At 44.6% G+C, this 24,135-nt stretch overlaps 1 protein-coding gene across 2 annotated transcripts; it reads right to left on the bottom strand.

The window, feature by feature from the left end:
• Positions 1–1,892: 1,892 nt before the first annotated feature.
• ASB9 (ankyrin repeat and SOCS box containing 9) lies at positions 1,893–22,144 on the bottom strand. 2 transcript variants are annotated; one of them, XM_076357221.1, is made up of 8 exons: positions 21,664–22,144; positions 12,586–12,665; positions 11,315–11,422; positions 10,546–10,696; positions 9,855–9,989; positions 8,296–8,487; positions 4,693–4,858; positions 1,893–3,168 (listed from the first exon to the last, which is right to left on the bottom strand). In XM_076357221.1, the coding sequence occupies exons 1-7, from the start codon at positions 21,755–21,757 to the stop codon at positions 4,734–4,736; spliced, it is 885 nt and encodes a 294-aa protein (XP_076213336.1). In that variant the 5' UTR covers positions 21,758–22,144; the 3' UTR covers positions 1,893–3,168; positions 4,693–4,733. The 2 variants fall into 2 exon arrangements, with proteins under 2 accessions (XP_076213336.1, XP_076213329.1); XM_076357214.1 differs by having other exon boundaries at positions 1,893–4,858.
• Positions 22,145–24,135: the final 1,991 nt, after the last annotated feature.

The raw sequence follows: 24,135 nt of genomic DNA, 5'->3' as shown, positions 1-24,135 counted from the left end.
ACGAGACAAAGAGCTGCTTTAACTGCTACCGCTGTATTTTTCAGACCACAGAAAGGAAAGCTCTAAGGATTTCAAAAGCCCCAGACTCGGCAGACACTCCACAGTTTAATTTCTGAAGTGAGACAGCTGACAGATTACAAACTCAATTTTACTTTACAGGCACTAAAGCCATTAATCTAGTCTGGTGTCTCTTGAATCGGTGATGATTAACGAGTTTCAAACCCTTTAAAAATGCAAAGGGCAGTAGTACAGAAAGTAAAGGCTTCACCTGGCATAGAAAAGAGACAAGACCTTGTTGCATGATGACATGACCCAGGTATTGTCCAGGTGTGCTACCCGAGCACTCAGGTAGAGCCGGAATAAGGGTTACTGTGTTGAACGGGGATATAAGAATTTGAAGCATTTGTCTTCCCAGCAGTAGTTCACTGCTGTCATTTTAAAGAAAAGTGGACTCCCCGAGGCATCCTAGAGAGCACTTTTGCATCAAATGTTGCCTGTGTGCATGAAAGTGAGTACCCCTTGGAGCAGTGAGCTAAGCAATGTATCAAGGAATGACAAATAATTGCTCGATATGCAGAGAAATAACTCCCGAGAATTTTTATCGAAAGCCAGCAGGGTTCTGGCTGGGACTGCAGGGCAAGGCAGTCTCCATTTTGACAGATACAGTGCATGTGTTAAGCAAGAAAAAGTGGCTTCAGGAGCATCAAGTCCTGGACCTGTGGCTCTCAAGAGCATGAGTCTGACGGGAATTGATTGTATACCAATTTAGGGATACAAGCACTCTCTTTTCTCTCTTCTAGCACCACTAATCTGCTATTTTGCAGCTGGTCTGTCCCATTTTGCTAAGGTAATAAAGTAAAATTTATTTCCTTCTTAGTCATCTTGAAATGAATTCATGTCAGCGGAGAGGCAAGAGGACATTCTCTGCATATGCTCCAAAGCTGTATATTACATTTACTAGATTAGGATGTCTGTGGTTTCCAGTTAAGAGAAAAAAATGAAATGGCGAGAAATGAGCAGGGCAGCTGTAGACCTTTGCACGTGTCTGCAGAATGAAGAACTGAGTCCTGGGACGTGGCTAGCAACGTCTAGCACCCACCTAGTAACTGCTGAAAAGCCAAAACAACTTTGCAATGATTTGTTGTGTCAGACATCTTTCAATAAATCAAAAGAGAATTTTCTTGCTTAAATCAGTTGTCTTCTTTTGTTGAGGTGTTGGTTGTTTAGTTCCACAGTTCTCACAAGCAGCTCTGTCTCCAGCAGAAACAACATCTTGTAAAGCAATTTGCTGGCATTGCCCTCTCTCTTTCAGCTGATCTCTGTGGACAGAGAGACCCAGAGATGCATCTAATGGAGAGGGAATTACTGCCCTCCCACATCTCTCCAGCCCCGCAGTGTACACGCTGGATGCTGGCGGACACCCCTTGGACTTCTGACTGTACAGGGATCTCCACACACTCACTTCCAGTAAAGAGTTCCTGTTGTGTAGACACACACAAGGGCACCCAGATCATTACGTGTGCCTCTTGCTGAGGAGACAGAAGAAACAAACTGATGCAAAGCAGTCAAAAAAACCAAACTAAAGATGGTGACCATCTTAATTTACATCTTCTCCTACTTTGTGAAATCTCAGGCTCCTTTTCACTAACCCTCAAGTGAGTAGAAAAATAATTGCAAGAGCCCAACTCTACCTTAAAACACCAGCAAAAGGCAAGATCTGCACAGTATTTGCATCTTAGTCTTATCTTTACTACAGGTCTATTTGAAGGAATTATTCTGTACACTACCCGTCTGTAGGCAGGATTGCAATTAGAGTTCAGTCCAAAACTCCATAGTATCAGACAATGCACAAAATTAGTGCTATCATTTAAAAAAGAATGAAAAATCAAAAAAAGAGTATAAACCATTTATTTTTGAGCAAAAATCCTATACAATTGTGGCTTGACTACCATTAAACTGCTAACAAAATAATAGCAAAGAATCTGATAAAATATATTCCTGACAATCTTTCAAGTCCTGCATTACATTTGGAATGGTTTCAAATATAGAAAAAGGTCCAAACCTCACCTATAATGAGCTTATTCAGTTTGCATCTTGTACAACTTTTACAGTTTATAACTGGATAAGTGTTGATGCATAGAGCTGTAATTCCCCAGTGTTGATCACAATTTATATTAGAATAAATAAGCAAATATACTGAGATGATACAAGCTGAGCATACAGAATTCATCCTCATTACACTTGATCAGAGGGATTCAAGCAAACAGAGTCACGCTAGGAAATTTCCAAAAGAAAAGCAATCTAGAAGCAACGCTCTCACCACCTTCTCTGAGCAATTTTCTCCCGGTATTAGCATTACTCTTATAAACCCATTGGCTGAAGTTACAAAATAAGATGCTTAAAGGTAATTAATAAAACTAGTAGGTAAAAAAATGGTTCTTCATCATCTAAAATATAATAAGCTGGATCTTCAGCTTTCAGATATGTCACCAAAGCTGGGATTCTTCATACTTTAACCTTCAAAAGTTAAGCACTAGGTTAGTTGTCTGTTCCCTGCCTGTTCAATGCAGATTCAGCTTAACCAAGATACTGATTTTAGAAGGATCTGCCCATCCAAGATGCCTGTTTCTATTCCGTGTATAAAGACAGCTGTCTATTTTTCTTCCCCAGCAGGAGGGAAAGAATATAGAAGGCCATCTAAAACCAGCCCGTGAATTTTTACATGGCTCAAATTATGTGTGATGGATTGAGTCAGATCAGCGAAGATTTCTGGGTATCTCTATCACAAGGGGAGTTACGGCTCGAACTGTGTTTGTCATTTTGTCCCGTTAGGGTACAATTAATGTCCCACAAAACCAACAGAACTGCTCTTGCTGTGTTTGGTCAGCACCAAAAAATCAAACCATCATACTGGATACCTGCCCCTCCGACGCAGGGGCGATGTGGCGGTAGCCCTGCAGAGGAGGCAGTGGGTACGCTGCTGCTCCCAGGTGATGCAGACGCACCATGGTTCAGAGCTGGAGAGGGGACAGGGCAGCAGGCAGAGGAGCCAGAGCTTCAGCATCTTCGCTGCTGCGTGTATCGGGCAGCCGATATTCCCAGGGGAGTGCCCGGGAGAGCACAGAGCGGTCGTAACCGCACTTTGGTTTGTGGCAGCAGGACATGTTTCTGGGAGGGAAAGAAAAACACCCAGTGTTGAAGTTTAGCTAGAGGAAATATTTGTTCTTATGACCTCGGTGGAATAAGAACCACACGTCATGTTTGTTTGAGAGACACACACGCTGAGCCAGCAGCTTAGCAACCAAGTGAGGGGCAGAAATTACTCATTATCTTTTTAATTTGGAATGGACTTTAATTTCAGCATTTTCATTGTTTATTTTATGACCCCGCATTAGAGGTGTTATTATTACCACTCCCATGGAAAATGCTATGAATGAGGTAGCACCTCTCCAAGAAAAAAAATATATCTCAGTCTTAAGATGATCTCTTTTCTTGGGTGGGGAAAGGGGACAGAAGCTGTTTTTCTGATGCATGCTGAGAAATGCTTAGGAAATATCACCTAATTTTCAGGGCAGAAAGGGGGAGCACTCAATGCCTGTCACTGATAGCCTGTTAGCCTGTGTCCTTGAAAAATAATATGCTACAAGGAGAAAATGTGTAGTACTGAAGTGTGGCTCCCTTATAGAATCATAGAATCGTTTAGGTTGGAAAAGACCTTTAAGATCATCAAGTCCAACCGTTAACCTAACACTGCCAAGTCCACCACTAAACCATGTCCCTAAGCACCACATCTACACGTCTTTTAAACACCTCCAGGGATGGTGACTCAACCATTTCCCTGGGCAGCCTGTTCCAATGCTTGGCAACCCTTTCAGTGAAGAAATTTTTCTTAATGGCCAACCTAAACTTCTCCTGGCTCAACTTGAGGCCAGTTCCTCTTGTCCTATCGCTAGTTACTTGGGAGAAGAGACTGTCTCAAAGCATCAGGAACAAGTGATTTTAATGGATGATTAAAAACTTTACCCCCCAATATTATTGCACTGTAGGGAGCTGACATCAACAGTGACCTACTTGATGTCATGGCAGAAACACGTGGTTCAAATGCTGGCCTAAATGCAGATGATTGTTAGTTGGTGCTCATCTATCGGCAGTGTGATATAATTAGAAAATAAATAACTTCTGCCATAGGACCTCTCTTGGTTTGCAGCTAGTTTCAGTTGGACTCCCTTTCCTTATCCGCACAGTGGTGTGGGTACAGCCCTCACAGATGACAGGCACATGAGCGCTGCTTACAGAGAAAGTGTAGCTATCCTTAGTATCCTTAATATGTAAGTGAAGTGCTGTTAGTGCTGGGCTGGGATACGCATTTTCTTTGTAAGGGGCTGCCAACCACAAGCCCTCTGAAACTCTGCCAGGATACAAAGAATCAAGAGATCTATTTTAAAACTCTATGCTCTTTTTCTACACTTTCTAGGGGGTTCTTGAGTCACATTTTCAAACTTCACCATACAACCATGCAGAATTGTTCCTGTCCAAATGACGGATTTGCCAGGGGTGGTGGCGGTGAGGACTGAGCGAGTTGGTCAGTCCTGTGCTTCTTGGACCCAGGGCTTTACTAGGGACCATCAACTATAAATTAACATTGCAGGCATTGGCAACACTACTGATGAGAAGAGTCTTTCCTCAACGAACCTTGCTGTGTTATTAAAGGCATCATTTTGAACATGAAAGGTTTAAACGTGGAGAAGGAAACATTTCAGCTCATCTGGGAGCAGAAGTCCAGTTATTTTTTGATGCTGCTTGTGTCCAAAGCACCTCCTGATGCACAGGCGGCACAACTGCATCAAGGACAGCGGCCCTGGAGAAAGAGCCAGAGAAGAGGTTACACATATGGCTTTATCGCCCCGAAATTGTAAAGCTGAAACGGCAACTGTGCATTACCACTCCCCCCAACTCCTGCAACCCACCTCACGCAGTGGGTGTGCAGCCTCCCCAGGAGGCTCAGCAGTGAAAATCCAGACCTGTACCCATCAAAGGACATCAGGCTGCCTGCGATTCGATTCAAGCCTAGTCACTCTCTGTCATTATACGGCCGCAATTAACATTAGCAGTGTCAGTCTGTCCCTTTTAAGCTGCACGAGTGTGAAATGGATTGTGTTGTCTGAGAAGAAGAGATAATCGATGCTTCCTTCAAAGTCCTTTCCCCCCCCGACTCCCCCAGTGAGATCCAAGTTTGCAGCCCACTGCTTTCTTGAGACGTATTTCATAATAGTGACAAACACACAGCAAAAGAAATACTATATAATCCTTTATTTAAACCGTCCAGATTAACCAGTCCCATGCTGATTAATACAAGCCCTGCTGCAGAATCTGTGGTGCTTTTTTATTTATTTAAGCATAATGGCATTATACCCTTACTTGGGGGGCTTATCCCTTTCACAAAGAGGTAGATCCTGTGTGATTCTTTTAACTGCGGCACCTTTCAATGTTCAGCCCCCCCAACATGTCCTTTGCACCCCGGTGTGCAGCACGCAGGGGTGACGCGCGGTGGGTCATGGGGGGGCTGTGGAGGGCAGATAAGAAGGGCAAAGCAGGGGCAGCAGCAAGTGTGGACGTGGGGGTTGGGTGCTGGGAGTGGGGAGGAGATAAGAAGAGGCACTGTAGAAAGCGAGAAGGAGGTAAGTGAGCTGGGAGGGGACAGTGTAGGTGCCACCCGCCGTGCCTGCCTGCTGGGTGGATAAGTTAACGGTCACCAGAGAGCTGAAACGTTGGTGCTGGTGGAGGAGTGAAGCACAGCAGGAAGGAACGGGGTCTGCAGCAAAAATGCAGTGAGGTGGCAGCTTTAATCAGCTTTTGAGTCTTCCCTCACGCAGGCCACCATGTTTCCAGCAGCTCTGCACGGCTGAAAACTGCTGCACTATTTGAAGGGCTGTGCAAAGGGCTGCACCCTCCTGCTAGGAGTCAGCGGGTGATTTACGCTGTGCTTGGGTACAAGACAACAAGGCAAGCTGATATGGGGCAAGTGAGACTGGCTATTGCAGTATCACACTGCACGTGTGTTTGGCCACTCTGATCCCGCAGATGAATGCCCTGCCTGTAAACATCTAATTTAAAAAAGCTTCTGTTCAAAAAAAAAACCCTCGAAAACTAAAGACTTATCACAACACAAGCAGTGTCACTACACTGAAAAATATTTAGCAACTGCAAGCATCCTCTTCAAAAAAAAAAAGTGCATTTTTGGATCATTAGCTAATTCTCCTACCCACACGTAGGACTCTCCCTGCAATGCAAGCAGGGTAGGCAGTGGTCTGGCAGCATGGTGATGTCCTGGGAATGGAGACCACCACATGTACTACACCTGCTCTGGGCTAGTCCTAGGGCAACTCCGGGTTGGTACACTCACCATCTCATCTCTGGTGGAAAAACACGCTCCCTCCAGCCTACCCTGGCCGTGGGCATGGGGCTGCTGCCCGCCAGCATCTGCGGCATGGGGGGAGAGGAGTCATGTGTGGGAGCGGGACAGGAGAGCAGCAGCTCAGCCGTGACAGTGCTGAGGGGCTGGGGGTGTGACGCTGATCCCCACAGCACATTGCCAAACCTCCCCATGAAACCGGAGGGGTAATGTTTGCACCACTCTCCCAGGTTGCAACCGTACAGCCGGCCAAAGAACTTAGACATCAGCTGCCCATCAGGCATGACCCTACTCAGAGGAGGGCATGCTGGAGAACATCAGAAAAAAAACTATTCAGCAGCAAAATGCCCTTCAGGCATTTATCATTTCTGATTTCGATTGCTGAATTTCACTTCGAAAAGTTCTTTACTGCCCAAGCTGTCAGCTCAGCCCGAGCCGCGCTTCTTGGGCCGGCTCCACAGGGTGTGCCTGAAATGGTTTTCTATCTTAAATAAACAGGACACACACAGTGCCACGGGAGTCAGGAGTGTAACACAGCAGGGATTGGAGCTAGAAAAGATCACCGCTCTGTGCACCATAGATTAGGCTGGGAAACCAAATATCCGTTGCTCATACATAACATGCACAGCACAGTTGTTTTCACGCTATTATTTTCATGTTACTATTTCAAGTAGGGCCTGATTCATCACTTTATTATTCCAGTTTTACCTTGGTGTAAATCTGTTCATGACAACAATCACATCGACATGTAACTGGAATAATAAAGTCATGGACCACACCATCAGCAACTTGTTTTAAATAATGAAAACTATTTAGTAATGTGCATTTTCTGACTGAATTAGAACGTCTAAAGAAGAACACAAGTACACCAATGATTAGACACAAAAGACCTTATTCTAATTTTCCTGAACATTGGTAAGTAAGATTTCTCTCCATAATTCATTAAAATATTCATAACCAATAGAATAAAATGGATCTGTAAATATTTCATTTACAGGTACAAAATAAGTACTTCCTAAGGGTTAAGCCTACAGTTTGATACTGCTGGATTATTCAGCACATAATGTTGGCCTTTAAAAAAAGCCTAGTTTATAAATGTATATACATATATATATTCATTGTATCATTCTTGTGCAATTTTCCTTAATCCCCACAAAAAAACTAATATAGAGTCATTCATTTTAAAGATACTTTTGTACCTACATAAGATCTTGGCCAAACAATAAAAGTAAAGGACAAAGAACTAGAAAATCAGTGTTTCAATATACCTTTTTTTTTTCAGTATCACATACATTAAAAATTTTCTGGTTGCAATTTTGCATTTATGCTGAGACCAGTATCTGGCGTGTACCTGACCATCAGCATATTGTATAACCAAAGATCCCAGTCCTAGCTCTCACCAGCTAGCCTCAACTCCCATCAGAGGTGATTTTCTGCCTGCGTTTGGCAGCACGCTCGAGATAACCCTCCTGGGTCTACTCCCGTCTCAGAAACAAGAGAACTGAAAGACTCCTGCTGACTTCAGTGCTTTAGGTAATCAGAAAAAGCCACCATCAATTTCTAAGGAGTCTTTTCCTTGTTTTTTTACCCTAAACTCTATTTTGTGTTATATTGCAAGCTCCACATGATTGTTCTCCCATGCAGTAGATTCACAGCCTGGAGGTTGGAAGGTGGGTTATTGTTGTTACCGTTATCCCTATTAATGCGCCACTATATTCTGACACTAGAAAACATAGTGTCCATATGTCAGCGAATGGAGGTAAGCTTAGTTATCCTGTTTTGTAGTGCTTGTAGCATGGAATAGCATAGCCTTTTGCAGCAGTTTGTGTGTTTTTTCCCTAACGAATCCCGAGTGAACGAGTAAAACAAGCACTAAGGGGCACCTTCTTTCTGCAGGAAGAGTTGGCCCACAGGGCTGCTGGGTGGAACCAGCTCCATCGGCCTCTTGTTTTCAGTGTTCTTCACCCAAATGTCCGCTCCAAAGTCAATCAACAACGTCACCAGCTCTGCACTGCAATTCCTGGCGGCCACATGCAGAGGGGAGTCCAGGCCCTTGCCGCTGTTCACATTTGCTCCTGAACACCAAGACATGACAAAAGAATAATGACAAAGAATAATGACTATACAGTAGCCTATTTCCATTTCCTGCACTAGCTGCTATTTCTCTAAATAATCTGTAAATGCTGTAGCACCTACCCAGAGGTGGATTTCCTTACACAGGGGCTTGGTACTACAATTTGCACACGCACAACTCACACTGGTTGAGGAGGAGTGGGGTTGTGACTAAGAAAATGATCCCAGAGGGACAATGCATGACCAGCCCATGGATATCTTGAAGCAGGACAGAGATGTAGTTCCACCTACAGCCCCCCTTTGCTCCCCATCCCAATGCCCCATTCCCTTAAAATACATGCAGGGTTTCAACCTGCTCTGTACCGAAGGCTTAAGCCAGTGGGATTTCCAAATGCCAAAGTATCTGTTGGGGAAAAAATGTGAGGATGGAAAAGTTCTAGAGGCCCTTGGTAGAGGAGGATATAAGCAAGCACCGCTGATGAGTGTTCCCCCATCCATTATCCTGGGCTAATGGCTCCTAAAACACCCTAAGAAAGGTGAGCTGCAGAACTAATTCAAAAATATTTGTAATATTTTTACAATACACATTCTCATATATAGAAGGCAGCAGAAAACAAATGTCAGAAAACAGAAAATAATAGCCAAACATTTAATATTTAGATTAATTTGTATTTGACTTCTTCCAAAAAAAGATCACTGTGCTAAATAGTGCATAAGGTGATCTACATGATGTTTGCTTGTTTTTTCCAAAGCAGCTTTGTTTGTCCATTGTTTTTGTACTAGCTACATGGCTACTTTAGGTTATATGGCCCCTTTGGTTAGAAGAGATGCACGACTGTAGATAACAAGAAATGGTCTTGTGTAATTAACCAAGAGCTTAGACTTATAACTAGATTTGTTTCATACAAAGTATATAGTGCTGAACGTTTTTCTGTGTTGGAAACTTTTCAAACTTTTTATGAACTCAGTGGGAATTAAAACATGTTTGCAGAATTACTATGTAAAAATGATTGAGTCAATTGTTTTGGGTAAAGAGGAAGGAAAAGAAAAAAAGGAAATTTTTTCCTGCCCACTTCAAATAACTGCAGCATCACACGCACAAACACTGGAAGGGATGGTGTTTGTTCCAGGCATCACTGGCCATGTGAAATCCAGGATCACCCATCATTCTGTTGGGAGCTGTAAAGCTGAGTTCCTGGGTCAAGAAGACCCTGGTTACCCTGCTACCCCATTTAACCCAGGGCTGCCATTAAGAGCGAAACATCTCCAAGTCCCTGAGCAGGAGCTCCTCTAAAACTCTGATGCAAAGAGAATCCAAAGATAGATGTTGCAGGAACGAAAGCACACCATCCTTTATTTTTCTTTTTACCTGACTCAAGCAGCTTCTTTGCACAGTTCACTTGCTGGTTCTCACAAGCTACATAAAGTGGAGTACCCAGATGCTTGATGTTGTGATCTATATTTACCCCATGGGATGCGAGGAATTCGACACATTGCACATGACCTTAAAAGGGATAAAGGAAGAGTCAACTCACAGAGATCAGGCATTTTTTCAGCAAATTCTCTATTGCAGCGGTGTAATTTGGCAAAGATTCAATGTTTTGTCAAGAGATCGTAGTCTAATACTTTCATCCACTCCAGTGTTTCCAACCTGGAAAACAGGAGCTGCAAGCCACTGTTAGCAAAACAGGCTAAAGCCCTCACATTTTATCTGACTCATTTCAGATGTGTACCGAAGATGAGACGAATCATGCCGGGTTTCTCTCCACTGCTTTTGAAGATAGCCAGATGACTCCCTCAGAGGTCCACATTGTAGGCAACTGACTTGGACAATGCAACCCCTTCCAGGTGTCACCACATGAACTCAGAGGCCCTGAGAGCCCAGCCGAGCTGCCCTCGGTGAGCACCAGGTGTGGGAGGAACTGCACCGCTCATGATGAGACCAACTAGGAAGGTATTTCACATGACCCAAATCCAGAAAATGATCTTCTTTATCTCTCTTTTCCACTTCAACATGTTGCTAGTAACACGGAAAGGGGTGCTGATGCCCATGGGGTTACCTCTCTTAGCAGCTTCATGGATGGGGGATGCCAAGTCACAGGGCGGGTGTAGGCTGGCTCCGTGCTGCAGCAATAAATTCAAGCAAGCCACACTGCCACTGACACAAGCACTGAACAACGGAGTGTGCCAGTCGACAGTAACTACATTCACCTGGGGGGAAAAAAACCACCATCAGGCTTTTTGCTCATCTTCTCAGTATTTCAAAATAGATTAAAATTATCCAGTTTCTCAACAGAAAATAGGGTTCTCAATACTTTTTTTTTAATTCCTTGCAAAAACTGCCTACTGCTTCTGAGGATCACAAGTTTTTATTAAAAAGATCATTTAAAAAACCTTTCTAAAAATTGCCCCCAAGTCTCTCCTCCTGCAAATGAATGTCTAACCAGTGCCGCTCCGGGGTGTCTCGGGAGTTACCAAGTCACTGAGTTAAATGTGTGCCCATTTCTCAGTTATCTCAGCTGAAACGCACCTTTAATTGTTGCAGGATTATAAACCCTTTGCAAGAGGAACTTCCCCTTATTCTTTTAGTAAATGATGAGAACATCGCACCTTCATCTAAAGAACAATAGTAAATGTTGTTTATATCTGGGCTTTTTGGATTGCTTTATCAAGAAGTGCATTTTATAACATATGTTCTTTAAGCTGAGCTAAGTACAGAGTGTAAATCACAGTGATACACTGTCATGAAATAGTACATCACCTAGCATTAAAAAGTGATAAGACAACATAGTAACACTGGATACAATGGTCTGTCCATCATGCACTCACCTGAGCACCATGTTTTAATAGGACACTGGCACAAGCAGCATGACCCCCTAGGCAGGCTTCATGGAGAGGAGACACCTGGTCTGCTGTAACAAGATTCACATCACTCCCCTGATGAATTAATATAAAATATCATTACAACCAACTACCAAAACCCCCATACAAACCAAAAAACCCCAACCCTTTCTATAATGACCTTTAAAAGCTTTATGTAATCACACCTTCCTCAACTGCCTGGAGTTGCTCATCTCAACACGTAAGCAGAGAAAGAGGCTGGAGTGGATACTGGCACAGCGTACCAGAGGTCATGCCTTCTACACACTGCTAATTGGCGCAGAAACCCGTAGGCAGTGGGCTGTCCAATGGGACAATACAGACATCCTTTTAGGAACTCAGCATAATTTTATTTCTACGACACTACGAATAACAAACTCTGAAATAAAAAAAATGATTAAAAGTCACTACTAGAGTTCTTGGCAGGGTTGTGACTGCCGCCTTTTTACATCACTGCTCAAGCATTCTGACCTCCTGCCTGCTGAGCCTGCAGTTGTTTGACTGGATCGAATCCTGAAATGCTTTTGGGGTGTTTTCTGGTCTTTGGTCAGAGTGTGTCATGCTCTGAAGGAAAGCCAGCCCCTACATTAGAAACCATTGGTTTGATTCTATAGGATCTTTTGTTTCTAGCAATCTTGGTGCTCCAGAAGGTTAAGCTGGAAGTGTCTCCAACTTTCCAACAACCATTCCCTTTTCATCAACTCCACCACAGTCTAAATCCAAGAATTTCGAGGAAACAGAGCAGTGAAGTTCAGAAATTGCTTCTCCCTAGATGTGCCTTTCTGCAGTGGGAGCAGGGGCCCTGGATACCCTCAGGCACTTCAGAAACAGATGTCTGGGTGGCTGAATTGAAGCCTCAACCAGACCCTTGCCGGGGTCCAGAGCTGCCCTCCACCCAGGGCACCAAACGCTGCTCGCAGGCGCAGGAGCTCCAGAAGGAATCCCCCAGCTGCCTGGAGATCCCAGCGACCAGGATCCCATTTCCTGCACCAGAATTAAAGTATGACCCAGGATATTTCGATATATCATCAGCTCAGTGCACAGAGCTTGCACTAGGCAAGGAACCGCTTGTAGAAAAAGAAAAGGTCTGTTACATGCAGATTTCACTGCATTCTAGTCAACATGATTTTCTCACCCTGGAGGTTTCACAGAAAAGCACAGACTACATTCAACAACTGAACAAACCCAGCAGAGATCATATCAACCCAGCAGAGGGGTACCTGTTTGATGAGTTTCTTCAGGGTAAGGAGGCGCCCATGGATAGAGGCATCATGTAAAGGAGACCAGTCTGAAACAAAGTCTATATAAAGAGAAAGACAGGAAAAAGGCTAACAGCTCCGTGGACTGTTTCATCAGTGTAGTTTACTTCAACTGCGTGACCCCAGCAAACCTTTTTTCCTGTAATTTGTTACTTGAGCGGCCAAGCTTTCCTTGGAGCAGCTGCTGGGAGGGAGTGAGACAAGAGGACAGCTTCAACCTGGGTGTGTTTTTAACTCATCCTGCGTTGGTGCTGACTGCACTCCCCTTCAGAAGGTGAGCGAGGGATTTGCAGAATATTACCTTGCTCTGACTGAGCTTGTCCCTCACTTTGAATTATTTCCAGTGGCTTTGTTTTCACAAGCTCATTACACTTTACCAATTATCTCAGAAGGACTATGTTTTGAAGAGGGTACAGCAGCTCAGTCATTTACCCCTGCTCAGAGCTGGGCCAGAGTCAACAGTACTTAATGAGAGAATGTACCAAAGTACAAGGAGATAAATTGTGTTACCTGTTGATTTTGCTCCTCAGTTTTCAGTGTTTGGTGTTAGCCTGTGCAGCGGTGCATTTTAAGTAATAGCTGTATTGCTATTACTAACATTGCTAATTTCTGCATTGTAAAAACCACAAAGTGACATATAGCACGTATGGAGGGAAGCTCGAAGGAAGCGTCTGCCTCAGCTTGTCGGGACAGCCGAGGGGACGGGATGGGACACAAGCTGCACAGAAGTGAGGACACAGGCCCAGCCTGTGAGGGGTGAAGTAGGTCATAAAGAAACTGTTCCTACTACCGTGATGAATACACTGGTACTTTAAGTGCCTGTATAAAGCAAACAGATTCGTATTTGCTCTTATGTGAAAGATTGACTTCAGGTCACCTTGCCAGACAACTGAGGAGGCACAAAAGGTCCGTGTCAGAAACTGAATTTTAACTAGTGTTCCCAAGTAATCTTGGTACATAAAGCTTGATGTTCAGAAAATACCACATGCCAAAAATAATTACTGGAAATGAGTCAGCATAGCTCCAGCTGGATCAAGGAGGTATGGGAGGGAATCCTTAGGGTTAAATTTGGTACCAAACCTGTCAAGTCATGTAGAGTGCTTTTCTGAAAGACCGTTTTGCCAGACACAAGCATTATTTGATGCATTTTACAAGACATGCATATCATTCCTCAATTACGCTGAGTAACATAAGGGTCTGAGGAAATACTGCTAATGCCTTTTATGTTTCACTTCCCTAGTTGCTGTATTTGTTCTTTATTTTAATATAGTGAAACATACTAGCTTAGTGCTGAGGACCATACAAATATTAATAGAAGGGGATCTTCAGTATTACAGATTTTATGGCTCAGGGCCAGCTGACAGCAATAATCCCTCTGGGAGACATTTACCTCCTTCAGTATTCATTGCCTCAAAACTCAGTGTCTGGTCTACGTTAATGGCCCAGGTTCCCCCTGGGAAGGAAGAGAAGCATTTCCAGAGGGCATTTCACACAGCTTCTTTTGGAAACACATTTTGCTGCTCTCTGGAGATGTCCCACTCTCCTTCCACTAACTACAGAGAAAACCCCAATGACCAACTTGGACGAGTTGCTGAAGTTTTCAAGGACTAGACTAGATCATATGCATGGAATAGGATGCTTAACAGCGAGAAGTCCACCTTCAGCAACAAACCTAATAAGCCACCGTAATCCTTTAAAATAACTTTTACAGATTAGCTGATGATGTCAGTGCTTATGCGAGATCCGCAGATCCTGCCTTGTCTCAGGTATGAACATGCATGCGAGAGCTGAACCCCTCATGGCTGATGTCCTGCTCCTTCTGGCTATGCCACGATGTGCTGGGACAGGGTGATAACCAACTGTGTCAGTCATCACGCAGCCTGTTGGGCTATTGCTCTCTCACCTTCAAGTGTGCTCAGTAAAGGACATCAAATTTAAACAAGATAAGGTCTAGTATAGCGAGACTTACAATGGTTCTGTGATTGAAAAATTCTGCACTAAGTAAATCGTGACCCGAGGATGGTGGTATCTGAAATGTGTTGTGTCTATCACACACAGAAGATCTTTGCCTGCATAGCTATGTAAGGTAGGGGAGTGATTTTTTGCGGGCATAGCGGCCACAAAAGGCCTGCTATTGATTTAGTTATTCTTGCAAGACTCTTTCATGACCATTTTTCTAATTTTTCTAGAGTTGTTCATATAGGCAAAAGGATATTTCTGCTACTACAATATACCATTTTTGAGCCACTCGATGTCCATCACAATGCTTATCTGTATAGCACACTTTTGCAAATATGTACATATCGTATCTTACTGTCTCTGAACAATGGCTCATTGATGGACTAAACTAGGGTAAATTTTAGTGTTTCCTTTCTTGGACACAAAAAATGTGTCTCTGTAACAAGCAGCTAGTCAAACTGGTAGTAGTCACATGCACATCACAAGAGGGAACCCATCTGGTCCCTGGGATAGTTCTTATTTGAATTAATTAAAAACATCTAGCAGAATAATCAAGACTTCACCTTCTCTTGTGAGAATCCTTCCCTAACAGTGCTCCAGCATGCTCCTAGCTCACAGGGCAATCCCAGTGACATCCTGGAAATAAGCTCAAGGTGGATTTGAAGGCTGAAGGGAGTGAGCTGTGGGCAGGACAAGGCCCTTAGGAACAGGGGTCTCATCAGGGATGATTGGACAAGCAGTTGATTCATGATTTTCACCATTTCTCCTCATTTCCCTGTCTCTGGTTATGACTGCTACCTAGTTAGAGGAAGGAAAAGGGGGAGGGCTTGTATAAAATACTAGATCATTCATTGGTTTATGTTAGGTTTATATTTACTCAATCTGAGCTATCACTGGGCACCCCTTGAGGCCAGAAAGGAGGTTTATTTTGTGTCCACTGGAGACTGACCACGACTAAAGACAGAACTCAGATCTGGTGGCTGGAGCTTCTGTTACCTGGTCAGTATAACCTGCTCATGGGTGCAGTTAAAATGGCTGTCATCAGCTTTGAATTCTGAAGGAGAAATGCCTTGGAGAGCAGGCTGGGAAGGACCATCAGCCCTGGGGCTGTGCCTCCTCTGAGCATGGGGAACAGTCTCTTTCCTGCACTCTCCCTGGGGAGAAAGCTTGATGCCTTCTCCTGCTCTTGGCATGTATTTGTTATAACTGTGGGTTTGGGTCTTTTCCTTCAGATCATAAGTTTGTTGCCAGGGAACTGGGAAGGTGTTTGGTGATCTATTGACCATGGCCTACAGACTAGGTGTTTGGTGGACACTTTGAAACCTGCCATCTATTGCACTGCTGCCTGTGACTATGAAACACTGTCAGAGACTGTGCAGACTTTGAACCCCCCGTAATCCAAGAGGAAGCAGTCAATGACCTGCTACGCCACCTGGACGCTCACAAGTCTATGGGGCCGGATGGGATCCACCCGAGAGTGCTGAGGGAGCTGGCGGAGGTGCTCTCCAAGCCACTCTCCATCATTTATCAGCAGTCCTGGTTAACGGGGGAGGTCCCGGATGACTAGAGGCCTGCCAATGTGACGACCATCTACAAGAAGGGCCGGAAGGAGGATCCGGGGAACTACAGGCCTGTCAGCCTGACCTCGGTGCCGGGGAAGATTATGGAGCGGTTCATCTTGAGGGCGCTCACAAGGCATGAGCGGGACAACCAGGGGATCCGGCCTAGCCAGTACGTGTTCATGAGAGGCAGGTCCTGCCTGACCAACCTGATCTCCTTCTATGACCAGGTGACCCGCCTAGTGGATGAGGGAAAGGCTGTGGATGTGGTCTACCTCGACTTCAGTAAGGCCTTTGACACTGTCTCCCACAGCATTCTCCTAGAGAAGCTGGTGGCTCACGGCTTAGACAGGTGGACTCTGCGCTGGGTCAAAAACTGGCTGGACGGCCGGGCCCAGAGAGTTGTGGTGAACGGAGTTAAATCCAGTTGGCGGCCAGTCACGAGCGGTGTTCCCCAGGGCTCAGTTTTGGGGCCGGTCTTGTTCAATATCTTTATCAATGATCTGGATGAGGGGATTGAGTGCACCCTCAGTAAGTTTGCAGACGACACCAAGTTGAGCGGGAGTGTTGATCTGCTCGAGGGTAGGAAGGCTCTGCAGAGGGACCTGGACAGGCTGGATCGATGGGCCGAGGCCAACAGTATGAGATTCAACAAGGCCAAGTGCCGGGTCCTGCACTTCGGCCACAACAACCCCATGCAGCGCTACAGGCTTGGGGAAGAGTGGCTGGAAAGCTGCCTGGCAGAAAAGGACCTGGGGGTGTTGGTTGACAGCTGGCTGAACATGAGCCGGCAGTGTGCCCAGGTGGCCAAGAAGGCCAATGGCATCCTGGCCTGTATCAGAAATCGTGTGGCCAGCAGGAGTAGGGAAGTGATCGTGCCCCTGTACTCGGCACTGGTGAGGCCGCACCTCAAATACTGTGTTCAGCTTTGGGCCCCTCACTACAAGAAAGACATTGAGGTGCTGGAGCGTGTCCAGAGAAGGGCAACGAGGCTGGTGAGGGGTCTGGAGAACAAGTCTTATGAGGAGCGGCTGAGGGCACTGGGGTTGTTTAGCCTGCAGAAAAGGAGGCTGAGGGGAGACCTCATCACTCTCTACAGCTACCTGAAAGGAGGTTGTAGCGAGGTGGGTGTCGGTCTCTTCTCCCAAGTAACAGGCGATAGGACGAGAGGAAATGGCCTCAAGTTGCGCCAGGGGAGGTTTAGATTGGACATGAGGAAAAATTTCTTTCCTGAAAGAGTGGTGAAACATTGGAACAGGCTGCCCAGGGAAGTGGTGGAGTCCCCATCCCTGGAGGTATTTAAAAGACGCGTAGATGAGGCACTTAGGGACATGGTTTAGTGGACATGGTGGTGTTGGGTTGACGGTTGGACTCGATGACCTTAGAGGTCTTTTCCAACCTCAATGATTCTATGATTCTATGACTTTGTAGGTAAATCTGCACTGCCAAGTAAAGAAAGCCAGGAGGATAATTCAGCATTGAGCTTTGAGCAGGTGAAGATGCAAAGGCCAGTCAGTCTGCACCATTTGGTCTCAAAGACAGAAATGGTCCCAATCTCTTTTATTTAGCAGTATAGAAATAGTTCAAAAGACAAGACTCCATGAGTCAGGTGATCTTTTCCAGTCTTGTATTACTTTCACTATGAAAGTCAAAGGAAAAAAAATCGAGAAACTGAGAAGCAACTTCAAAGGCACAGAAAGATTCATCAAGTCAAGTCAGACATGTTTCATATTTGGAAGAAGCCTCAAAATTAGAAGGCCAAAGGATGGAAGAGATGTAACCCTAATACAGCTTTATGGGCGGTACCAAGTGCATGAAATGAAGAGAGGAATGAATTTGGGAAATCTGGGTAATGTACGTCAATCAGTTTTTAAAGAAAATTGTATTCATTGTTATTGGCATTATTTGAGCTCTGCCTGCCTCCTTCTATGTTCCACAGGCCATGTCCCACAACAAACATCTAGTTCCAGTAAGTTCACAAACACCCTTTACCTTTAGCAAATGGACAGCCATTTCCAGAATCTATGGTTCTGGTCTCATAAGGATAGCCAAACTATGCTACAATTATTAAAGCACAGCATTATTAATTGATTAAAATAGCTTTGCTTTAAAAGTGATGTGTGTCAAATGATGCTTATCTGACTATGCTGTTGTTCTTGCTGATCCTACCTGTGTTACCATTGGTTGTGTATCCAGGCTCTGTAAAAATCTTTTGAAAGTTTTTGAAAACCAGTGTCATTGCCCAATCTGCATGAGTTGCAAGGGAAGCATGTTTATAGTAATTCTAAAAATCTAGATTGAGGAACAAGTTTTGTGAGCTGCAGCTTGATTTTTTTTGGCCACACAAATACAGGCGGGGTTTTGTGCAAACTACCAAGTTGTTATATTGACATATGAGCACTCTAGTGACAAAGAGGGAGTTGCATGGTCATGCCATCACATCCATGTGCAGAATTTATCCATTCAGTGCTTGCTTGAGAAAATGCAGTTTTCTACTGAGACTCTAAAAAAGAGCCAGACCAGACCATAGTCATCTATGGACTGGCCATTAGCTTGCAATTTTGCCAAGTCTTAACAAGAATTAAAAGACTGACCACATAAGTGTCAAAATGTGAGTGGAAAATAAAAAGAGGTGTGTGCCAACACGTCATAATCCAGCTGGGAATTCTGTACGGAGAGGAGCCAAGGCTTTTATTCTAAATGGAAGTGGAGGGCTACAGTAGCTTCACACTAGCTTTGGATACATTGGGAAGAGGGGGTTTAAAGGCCTGTCTGATGACTAATTGCCACGACGTACTTCCAAATCTGCTACCGTGAACTGTGCGGCCCCAAGCTGCCTTCTCTCCTGCCCCAGCTCCATCTGCAGCAAACACCTCCGCCCTGAAGCAATGCCAGGGAGGCAGCCTCCCTGCAGGGGAAGGCAAATTTCCCCAGTTCCTGCACCCAGGGCAACACCCTCTGGCAAACCACAAAGTTTCCATTTTCTGCCTGCTCCAGGCTGGAGCTCCTGTTTCTCGCTTGGAGGAGGACGGAGGCTGCAGTGGACGTTGGGGTCTCACTCCCTCCTTCTGCACAGCACAGGAGGCACGCTGCCAATAATATAAATGATCAGTAGCTATACCATGCACAGGCTTTTGATTAAAGCCTAAGCAAATGCCAGTGCTAACTGGCCATGGACTTTTAAAACCCTGAAATACTCCTCAAAACACTTTGCCCACCAGAGCTGCCCATGAAGGAGCAAGGCCAGTGTACGCAGGTGGCTCAGCTGTGTTCACTACATGTACCACCACAGCAACAAGGATTTCTGATTGCCAGAAATATGTACAATTGCTCTCTCAAAGAAGAACAAGACCTTTTATCCAAATTTGAAATTTACCCACACCTTAGTCCACAGGCAAGCTGAGTCAGGCCTCAGGACCTTCAGCATCTAGACATCCAAAAACCCACTGGCTTTCAGTGGCATTGGACCATCTAGCTCCCCTTTCACCGCTGAAAATCCCAGCCAGCCTACAGGTTACATTAAACCTCTGGTCATATTCGATTGCACTGCCATCACTTGGGCATGTGAACGCTGGCAGGGTGTGTACAGAGGAAGATTTATAGCAATAACCACACAAACACGGAAGCCCTGACTGCTCCCTGTGGACAACAGAGCATTCACAGGACCTTTCTAGAAGAGCACTCGTTTTTGTGGTGATGGCTGAAAGTACCTTTTTCCAGCCTCTGACCATGTGGAGGGTGTTGCATACTCTGGGCCTGTCCCCAGGCTGGTTTCCTTCTGCAGTGGTCATGCATGGTGCAGCTCACAAGGGGTTTTGAAATCCTTTCAGCGGAGGTATGCTCTTGCATACACATTTACATACACATATGCTTATGGCATTATATGTAACAGTATTACAAATGGTATTTTTCATATTCTAAGGCTTTCCCCTAAAGTTTGTGATATATGTAGCCAGAGCCAAATACATTCCTGCTGTATGTTGCCAGCAGTGCTTGTTGACTCTGCTATGGAGCAAGCAGACACAAGAGGAATGGACTGAACTCTGGTTTTCAAAGGATCAAATGATCCGTGTGCAGCAGTGCAGAGTGTGAGCTCCCCTCCTTCCAGCCTCCATTTTGCTGGAGCTCATCTCCAGTGCGGACCTGGTTCGGTTCATACTGTTAATAACATCGCCATCTCTTCCCTCCCACCCCAGCCTCAGTATGTACGTACGTGACACGCATGAGGAGAGGCAGACAACACAGCAAATATATTGATCATCTAGTTTTAGGGTCTTATTTTCCTATTTGGTATGAATGAAAGTGTCCTGAACAGCCCAGGGAGGGAGGACAGTGTAAAGTTACGTTATCTTAATTTACCTCATTCCCTCTGCACTTGCCATGAGCTGAAGGAGTAGCTTCTCAGAAAACAGAGCTACAGCGAACACGTCTAGCTAAACTGTTATGTGAAGTTAAATTACTTGTCTTTTGTCACCATGTCATATTTTCAATGGCTGTGGGCCAGACAACAGAGCAATGATCAAAGTGAGGCCATTTGTCTGAACAACTGTTCACTGGTGACCACAACATCATTGGTCACAACTGACCACAACACCCTGGCCATTGCAGAAGAACCCTACAGGGCTGGTGGCTCAGACTGGGCAACAACACTTGAGTCTGCTCATCTGAAAGAAAAAAGAAAAGGAAAAAGAAAAAAGGAAAAGGAAAAGGAAGAAAAAGAAAAAGAAAAAGAAAAAGAAAAAGAAAAAGAAAAAGAAAAAGAAAAAGAAAAAGAAAAAGAAAAAGAAAAAGAAAAAGAAAAAGAAAAAGAAAAAGAAAAAGAAAAAGAAAAAGAAAAAGAAAAAGAAAAAGAAAGAAAGAAAAAGAAAAAGAGAAAGAAAAAGAAAAAGAGAAAGAAAAAGAAAGAAAAAGAAAAAGAAAAAGAAAAAGAAAAAAAGAAAAAGAAAAAGAAAAAGAAAAAGAAAAAGAAAAAGAAAAAGAAAAAGAAAAAGAAAAAGAAAAAGAAAAAGAAAAAGAAAAAGAAAAAGAAAAAGAAAAAAAAGAAAAAGAAAAAGAAAAAGAAAAGGAAAGAAAAAGAAAAAGAAAAAGAGAAGAAATGAGAAAGGAAAGGAGGAAAGGAAGGAGGAAGGGAAGGAAAAGAAAGAAAAAGAAAAGAGGAACTGAGCCAGTGCTGATCTTCCAGCTGGCACTAATCTAAGTCAAACATGCCACATTGCAACTTCTTTTTCAGCATGCTGTGGTTCAAGTGCTGCATTTGTTTCTGTTTGTACAAACTGCAATAAAGAATCAGACACTCTTTTCTGTAATGCACCAAAAAAATAACCAAAAATTCAGTATCAAATAGAAATAGCTTATTAAAATCCCTTCTGAAGTGCGAGGGCATGGGGACATTGTGTGGGACTGACTGTGGACCTGCACTGGAAGCAGGACATCAGGATGAGCATGCCACCGTAGCCTGACCCTGCCCTTTGCTGCTGCTGGCAGAGGCGAAGGCTTGCGGCAAGGCAGGAGCGTTACTTACCCCTCATCAGCGGGTTTGATAGAGACGTTGCAGATGCCTGGCCTCCGGCTCCTTGCGATTTGCTGGCGTTTTGATTTGTTCCCTCATCATCCATCTCGGCCCCTTCTGTCCAATTTCTGTTTTTTCACTTCGCGGTCAGTCTCGAGAGTTCAAATTCCATCGTCCCCAGCGAGCCCCCGGCGGTGGGAGTAATTTATTAAGCAGGCTCTGCACACACGAGTCGAACAGACCTTGCAGCAGACTGGGACGTGGTGCTGGCAGCACTTTGTGCAGAAACTCGAGTACCTGGGTTGGGATTTAACGAAACAGCTCCCTGGCTGCCCTGGGAGGCAGCCAGATATCCAGCGAAGCGAGAGATGTGCCTGATGTCACATCCTCTCCAACGCTGCGCCCAATCGGGGCGCCCGCCATCTGTTTTTATCAGGAAGGAAATTCTTAGTTTGCCAAAAAAACAAGACAGAAAGAGCCAGTTCAACTAGTTGAGCAAACTCTGCCTGCAGGGGATTTGCAAAGAAAACCCACAGAGATACGAGCGCGTGCGGATCTGCACCACTCCCGAGAAAGTTGTTTGCAGGCAACTTTGCCGCGCACCTCCCTGGACGCTGGACGCTGTGCAAAACCACCCCTCTTATCTGCCAAGCCCTGACAGTATGCAAGAAATGGAGAGCTGAATGCCTGCTGCGCAGCAGTGGTCGCCGCATACCCTACAGATATTGAAACCACATGTTTGGGGAGCTGCGCTTCCCACTGGAGGCCCTGTGCTGTCTCCATGGCGTGGAAATCGCAGGGCTGCGCGGGCTCATTTCCTTTGCCCCTGGTTCAATTGATTTCACTGAGTCACAGTCACACCAGGGGTTTCGTATCTGAGCAGTGCCCTTTTATTTTTAAGCAATTTCTTGGTCTAAAACAAACACTGCGAACTGACCAGCGAACGAATGGCAACGTTTTTTCAGAAAGACCTCCGCGTCATTTCTCTTGATCTGTTTGCAAAAATTCTGTTCTCACGGATCATCTCCATTTGCACTTTTTTCTTTCCCAAATGAGTATAATTTACAAGCGCAAAATCCTTTTCTGTCCCTGAATATCTGCTTATTTATGTACAAGTGCAAGTAGGCAGAACTTCCACGCAAAAGTCTAAACCGTATAAATAAAAGTTAAGTTGGGGGGTTTTTTCAGTTTGTCTACTAGAACAGAATTTTCATTTGTGTATTTGGAGATACAAAGTTGTTAATCCTGGGCTAATTCTGATCCTAACTCGGTTGAGCCTAAGCAACTGGGTTTCATTTTTATTCCTATTTATAACACATGCAAGAGATCTGGAATCATATTTAGGGTTTCTTTGCCCACATCTTTAAAAAAATCAGTTATGTTAAAAGATACAAAGAGCAGCTGAACGTCATCCACAAACCCCGCCAGCAGGGAATCTGTGAAGGCAACCTGGGCACATGCCGGCGCACAACTGCCAATGAAAGATGGATGAGGACAGGGCCTGCCCCTTCCAGGGCTCTCCCTGCTGAATGCCCTCCTGGCTCCTGGGTTTGGCCCTGCATGCTGGATGCAAGCTGACACTTTGGTCTGACTGGAAATTACATTTGTGTCTTAGCCATTGAAATTTCATCATCAAAAATGTTGGGGGAAAAAAATGTGTAAATGGAGAAAGTGGTATAAATGTTGCTTTTGATGATTAACATGTGAAATGAGGAATGGTAAAACAATTTTTCCCCTTTAATATTGCTTGAGTTTAGCGGCTAGGTTGCCACATCTTACATTTAATCATATCTTTAGCAGTATTAGCAAACATGTCAGCAATTCCACCACTAAAAGGAATCAGCACATGTATCCAAATATGCAATAATAGGATTATTCACTTATAAGCGAAGAAGCATTAGCTAAGAGCTTTAAATTCAACCATATTATGAAGGAGCGTACAAGACAGAAGTCCCTTAGTCCCTAGTCGCCCACAGATAGGGAGACTTTGGCCATTTGGTCCTTTGACCAAGAGACCTGCTGACTGTATAGGGTAATCGTTTGAACAGTCTGGTATTGGTTGCACGTATTTTGGTCATGCTGTGTTACGTAAACCTCTGCCTTGACAGATGAGCTGTAGCCTGGTCTTCCTCGAGGCTGGTAAGGTTGCACAGAGCGCCTAACGAGGCCGATGAGTCTGCAGCCCTCCCCGTGGGGGCGGACATCCCTGCCTTCCATCACCCTTTCTGAAAGGGTGGCCTCCAAGATGCCCACAGCAGGCTGGTAGCCCACAGGCATACTTTATCCTGGGCTGTTGGTGTCCCGCTCTGCATGTATTTGTATCTCATGGAGTAAATAGACATAGGGTTCACAAAAGGAGTTTCTGGTTTGATCACACTTGTCTTTTGACAGCACCAGACAGGCAAAGACCTGGGCGAAACCACAACAAGCGCAGGATCCAGTTGCCATATCCATTCCTCCCAAATAACTAGATACCTGTCCCCT

This window comes from Aptenodytes patagonicus, chromosome 1 (assembly GCF_965638725.1).
Source record: "Aptenodytes patagonicus chromosome 1, bAptPat1.pri.cur, whole genome shotgun sequence".
In the NCBI taxonomy this organism is placed as follows: Eukaryota; Metazoa; Chordata; class Aves; order Sphenisciformes; family Spheniscidae; genus Aptenodytes; species Aptenodytes patagonicus.
Note: the sequence above shows the minus strand (reverse complement) of the source record. Positions and strands in the feature narration are given on the sequence as shown.

Excerpts from the sequence above, each read along its gene's own strand:
- ASB9 (XM_076357214.1), bottom strand. The coding sequence starts at position 21,757 with ATGGATGATGAGGGAACAAATCAAAACGCCAGCAAATCGCAAGGAGCC. Across the intron at positions 11,423-12,585 it reads TGAAGAAACTCATCAAACAG|GGGAGTGATGTGAATCTTGT; the intron begins GTACCCCTCTGC and ends TTAATTCATCAG. Across the intron at positions 10,697-11,314 it reads TATTAAAACATGGTGCTCAG|GTGAATGTAGTTACTGTCGA; the intron begins GTGAGTGCATGA and ends TTTTCCCCCCAG.